Source organism: Sceloporus occidentalis, unplaced genomic scaffold, assembly GCF_023333645.1.
Source record: "Sceloporus occidentalis isolate IW3139 unplaced genomic scaffold, rSceOcc1.0.p SCAF_20, whole genome shotgun sequence".
Lineage (NCBI taxonomy): Eukaryota > Metazoa > Chordata > Lepidosauria > Squamata > Phrynosomatidae > Sceloporus > Sceloporus occidentalis.
The window spans coordinates 15,149,680-15,155,784 of NW_028317000.1; the positions used below are offsets into that span (position 1 = coordinate 15,149,680).

Consider the following 6,105-nt stretch of genomic DNA (forward strand, 5'->3'; position numbering starts at 1 on the left):
TACATGGGATTTTGTTATGGACTTCACCGTGTTTTCCTCATGCGCTTCCCTTGGTTGAGGTGCCCTCTTGGTTTGCAGAACAAGACAAAGGCTTAAAATGGCACTTTGTTCCAAGTGATCAGACGTCCTCCTTTTCCAGGACATGGCCTACATTTTGACCTTCCAGGACTCCAAAATGTCCAGGACTCAACCTTTTATTTATTTATTCCAAAACACCCTCCGTTTGGCACATGACTAAAGAAGCGCATTGAGTAAAACCACATTTGTGGTTCCCCTTGGAGACATTCCTCTCCTTGGCAGCCTTTCCTGGCTGCAAAATGGAGGAGAGGATGGATCCTTCTAAAATCCTTTCTTCCTTAGGCAAGATTCGCACCCAGAGCTTGGGGCATGTTTGTTTCTTGGAAGAGAAAGGGACCCCAAACGCATGAAGGCAATGGGACGAAGCTTGAGCCCACATTGCATAATGCCAAAAGGAGTTTCCCCTTTATTTTCAGCACAGGACACAAATGAAAGGAATAGTTTGAATGTATTCTGGGTTTTGGTGTTTCTGTAAGGCACCTCAGATTCCATGCTGGGAGAAAGCAGGATATTAAACTATATACACACACACACACACACACACACACACACACACACACACATTTATATATACAACCACTACTACTCACCATGGCTCTAACCACTATTCTCTCCCCGCCAGGCAGGCCTGGAAGAAAGGAAGATGGCAAACAAGTCTCAGCCCCTCAGCGTCGCCGTCAGCAAAGGCCTCTTCAACACGGACATGGGTCCGCTCCAGCGCCAGCTCCGAGCCGGAGAGTACAACATCTTCAAATGGGCCTCTATGTTCGAAGGTGACTTCGTCCAGGTAAGAAGAACCGATTTGGAAAGGGACCCTTCCTCCGCTGGATCTCTGGGTGGGAGAAAGAAGAAAGAAGGTTGATCCATCAGGATCCCATAAACACATCTATACTATTAACCTTTGGGGTATTATGGCCACAATTAGATTTATTTCATGCCTTCTCACATTCTGGGATGGTCTGGATTCATCTTCTGTCATCCTCAGCGGCTTTTAAAAGGTCCTGATCCCCACTGCTTTTTAAACTGGATTGAAAATCGGTTTGAACCGATTCAAAATGACCCTGGTTCCCACTTGAAGCAATTTGGGGGGGGGGGCATGCACCAGACCAATTTAACCCACGACTTTTTGATGCTGTTTTTCCCCCGCATCTTTTTGGATAAACCGATTCCATGCAAGTGTGAACCAGATGAGGATCGGAATCGGTTTAAATTTGCCTTTCAGCCAGCTGGAGCGGGTACATTTTGAACCGATCCGTTTGTGAATGGGAACCACAAGTTGGTTGTTTTATGTGATTGGTCAAATGTAGTGGGAACCACACTCCACTGTCGAACCGATCCATCATTTTGGATCACAAATCGATTTATTTGTAAGTGGGAATGAGGCCCTTCTGTCCTCCTTCTCCTTTCTTTCTTTGTCCTCAGCTGACTTCAGTTGCTGCAAACTGGTTTTAAAGGGCAAAAGAGGTTTGCCGTCCATTCATTTAGCAGGGAGGAGAAGGGAGAAAGGGCTGAATTGGGGATTCTGGAAGCTGTAGTCCAAAAGAAAGTTCCTTTCCCAAAGCCTTGGCGGTTTAACACACATAGTTGTGCTTGTTGCTTTTCTTTACCTTCCCAGGTGAGCAAGCGCGGGGGGACGCTTGACGTCCACAACCAAGTCCGGTTGGTCCGAGTTGCCATTGTGGCCACCAGTCCAGGGCTCCAGGTGCCCAATGTGCTGCTGCTTGCCCGACACATCCTCTCATCCGAACCGCCACCCGTGAACCTCCAGGCTAAGGTCCGGCCCACCACTCCGAACACGAAGTTTGAGCTGACCAGGTGAGGCTCAACCTGTCCACCAAATCCTCTTCAAGTTGACCGAAAAAAATGTAAGGGATCCTTTTTTGATCCCGCAAATGGTTTCGATAAATAAAATTGTAGTCATGGCCCACCGGCTCCAAACGTTCCCTCCGCAGGCTCCTTCCATTGTGCTTCGTCAAGATCTCCGTCCACGACTTGGAGAAGCAGCAGCTGCGGTTCAAGATGGCAACCGGGCGGACCTTCTACCTCCAGCTCTGTCCGCAGGCGGAGAACCAGGTGGACAGCTTCGAGGCCTGGGTCAAAGTCATCCATCTCCTGCGTCCCCCGTCGGCAGAAGGGGAGGCCAAGGACCAGCCCTACAGCCAGTCCCCGGGGATCTCCCTCCTCCATACACCTCTCGTGAGTGCCTTCCGTTGGGGGCATTGGGGCCACCGTCGAGCGCTGCGGCCGGCCACTCTTCTACCGTGGTCCCAGGGAGGAAACCTCTCCTCTGACATTGGAGGCAGGCCTGTTGCCAATGTCCGATTGGGTCTTCCATTGCAAAAGGTGGAATATGCTCTGGATTTTAGTCCAGACTTTAAATAGGCTTGTGAATTCCTTTGGGACGTGGGGAATTGGGGGCCACCACCAAGCAGCACAGTCAGCGTCTTTTCTACCATGGTCCCAGGAAGGAAACAGCTCCTCTGACATTGGAGACATGCTTGTTGCAAGTGTCAGATGGGGTCTTTTCATTGCAAAGGGTGGCATTAATTCTGGATTTTAGTCCAGACTTTAAATGGGAGTTCATTTGGGACATAGAGAACTGGGGGCCACCACCGAGAGGTACAGCCAGGGTCTTTTCTACAGTGGTCCGAAGAAGGAATGATCTCCTCCAACATTGGAGACGTGCTTGTTTCCACCGTTGGACTGGGACTTCCATGGCAAAGGGCAGAATGTGCTCTGGGTTCAGTTTTGGAAAACATGAAATTGAAAAATATGAAGTTGAGGTCAAGACCAATGAGGCCTTGCATAGCAGTCGGGTCCAAGGGCCTTGTCCTAAAGCCCCGTCTCTTCTCCTCAGCCCCCCGCCCCGGATCTGGCCCCCGAGACTCACGTCCCCAAGGAGTGCACCGTGACCCAAATCCTCAGCCCTTTGCCAGAGGAGAACCTGGAGAAGGAGAACCCAGCGGAGCCCTCCCAAGCTCCACATTTGAGCCCCGTGGCCGCCATCCTCCAGCCCTCTTTGGACGCCAGCCCCGAGGGTCCCATAGAACCGGAGAGCCCCCCGCCGTCTGAGGGCCAGAGCTCCTCCAAGGAGATCTTCCCGGCTCCCTCCAAAGGCACCAAGACCGAGAAGGCCAAGGAAGGCGCCCTGCCAAACAGGTAGACTAGAAAGGCCCTACTCAGGGATTATGGAAAGTGGGGAGGGCTATTGGGGTACGAGGTGCAAATTTAACCAAACCTGCCTTTCCCCAGAGAGTATTAGCAGGCAGAAATAGCAAACCTAACATCCTTGCTAAATCCTGGGATACAAATATTCTAAATTCCAAGTAGACAGTTGGTCCAGTTTGCAGCAAGGAGGAACTGTTGCAAACATAGGGCAGAGCCATGCTTGGGAACGATGGGTAGCCTTCTGATAAACCCTGTTTCCATTCCAGGAAAAACACCCCCAGGAGCAAGACCAGCAAATCCCGCAGGAGCCATTCGTCCAAGAGAGGTAAGGCTTGGCCCTGTCTTGGGCTACCTCTGCTTCCTCCTCAGATCCTCATCCAGGGCAGAACAGCCATTGAGCCATGAATGTCTCCATACATGGGCCAGTGGAAACGCAAAGCATCCGTGGTCAGTTTGCGTGTGTGCATTTATGCTTCCACTTGGATGCACTGCTGGCTTGTGTTACTCCTGCTTCCCTCAAATAGCCTCCATCCCCATCCTTTCTTTTCCCAGGGGCCACTCTCATATTTGGGGATAGGCTCCACATTTCCATATCCAGCCCATGAAGTTTCAGGCAAGAGAGTGCTTGAATGCCCATCGTTGGGCAGGGGATCTCCTGCACAGAATGGGAGGGTTTGACTATATGATCCTTGGAGGGGTGTCCCTTGTGATTTTCTGCAATTGCCACTTTCTTCTCTTTTTCTGCCTCCATCTCCAAAGCCGCCAGCCGGAGCCCCAGCAAGATCTCCTCTCTCTTCCTGAGCTCCTTCTCCAACGCCAGCCACAGATATCACAAGGCAGCCGGCAAGGGACGCGAGAAGAAGCGCTGAAGAAGCCCAGATGAAAACCAGAAAGGTCCTCTCTGCCAGCCACCTCTGACTTTAATAAAGACAATGGTAGAAGAGGGAGGAAGCCTAGGAGAAAATGTCCCACCACACATGAGGAAGGAGAATGAGGGGAGGTCAGCGGAAGCGTCGCTGGGACTGCGTCCGCACTGCAGAAATAATCCAGATTGGTACCACCTTAATCACCGTGGCTCAGTGCTATGGAATCCAGGGATTTGTCGTTTGCGGTGCCACCGAACAGGAAAAGGCTCAGTGTCTCACAAAATTACAAATCCCAGGATTCCATAGCACTGAGCCATGGCAAAGTGGTGCCAAACCTGGGTAATTCCTGCTGTGTGGATGCGATCCAGGGCTGGCATCACCAAATGCAGTAACTCCTGGCATCACCCCCAGGATGGGGATGGGGATGGTGAGGAGGGTCTCACCCCACACAGCCCATCATCCTGCCGCCACCAAGATAGCAAAGAAGGGTTACCGTCCTCCCCCCCCCCCCAAGCATGAAGAGTTTTTTAATTCCAAAACATCTCCACCTTTAAGGAAAGAGGGAGTCACAGAAAAGAGTCTTTCCAGGGGACAAGGATGGAAGGATGGAGCAAATAAAAAGGACCATGGCTTTACTCCCATCCTCACCCTCCAAGAGTGCCCGGAGTAACCCCTTCTAATGGTGCCACCCGGTGCGTCCGCACCCCTCGCACCCCTTGATGATGCCGTGGCAGGTCAGGACTCAGAGCAGTATCCCGAAGTGCTCATTCACACCGCTCAAGAATAGCATTTCCATCCCACTTTAAGTGCCACAAGACACTGGAGGTCTCTGGCTGAGAATATGAAATAGGAAACTGCCAAATCCAGGATTCGAGAGACTGGGCCGTGGCAGTTAAAGCACAACCAAGGTGCCATAATCATGTAATGCGAAAGGACTTGAGGTCTTTTTCCAGGCTACGTAATGATAGAGATTTAATTCCACTTTAACTGCCATGGTTGCATCTTGTGGCGTCTTTGGGATTTGTAGTGTGGGGAGATGCGAAAACCCTCTGGCTGAGGATTGTAAAGAGTTCAGGAAACTGCAAAATCCCAGGGATCCGCATGGTGGAGCCATGGCAGTTAAAATGGCATCACCGTTCAAAATGCTCCAAAGTCTGAAACATTTTTCCATGGTGAGAGTGACACCGTTGTTTTCGACAGACAGAAACTTTGCTCCATGCGCAAAATTAGTTTAAAACACTGTATAAAAGTACCTTCAGGCTATGTGCATATAGTGGGGTCTTTATGAAACATAAATGAATTTCATGTTTAGACTTGAGTCTTGTGTCCAAGAGATCTCAAGTATATGCAAATATACTTGAAACACTTCAGGTCCCATGCATTTTGGATAAAGGATATTCAACCTGTAGTTGTGGGGTGCAAAAGTGGTCCTGGTTTATGGGACACAGACGCAAAATGCCCCAGAGGAGCCTCACAAGCCCAACAATGCTCAACAATGCTCTTGTCATACCTTCCAACGTTTCACATATGAAAACTAACGCATCTTTGGCCAAAGCAACATCCGAACGTGGCCAAGATGGCAAAAGTTAATGTATACCCAAAAGGCAGCAAATTCCTGTCTGATCTTGGAAGCTGAGCTGGGTCAGTCCTGGGTAGGACTTGGAAGGGTGGCCACTCAGGTGCCATCAGGGTCGCCATATGTCAACAGGCAGCTTGAAGGCACCAGATCCTATCTGATCATGGAAGCTAACCAGGTTCAGCCCTAGTGGGGATTTGAACCCTGGTTTCAAGAGTCATTGTCCAACACTCAAACCACTGCACCCATCCATTTATGTCCCCATCTTTCTGTATTAATGAATCCAACCCCCATTTAATGCCATCCAAGTTGGCAGCCAGGTCCAAATCCCCTTGGCATCTTCCTCCAGAGTCCAAGATCCTGCAATTCTTGGTTTGTGTTGGGAGCTCCAAACTATCTTCTGGTTCTCTAGCCTGA

At 50.3% G+C, this 6,105-nt stretch overlaps 1 protein-coding gene across 1 annotated transcript; it reads left to right on the forward strand.

Annotated features, from left to right (window-relative positions):
• The first annotated feature begins 704 nt into the window (after nt 1-704).
• LOC149302169 (uncharacterized) lies at nt 705-4,115 on the forward strand. The gene is made up of 6 exons (XM_089483619.1): nt 705-865; nt 1,694-1,893; nt 2,031-2,274; nt 2,936-3,237; nt 3,513-3,571; nt 4,006-4,115. Exons 1-6 carry the CDS (start codon nt 722-724, stop codon nt 4,113-4,115), a joined length of 1,059 nt encoding a protein of 352 aa, XP_089339745.1. The 5' UTR covers nt 705-721.
• The last annotated feature ends 1,990 nt before the right edge of the window (nt 4,116-6,105 follow it).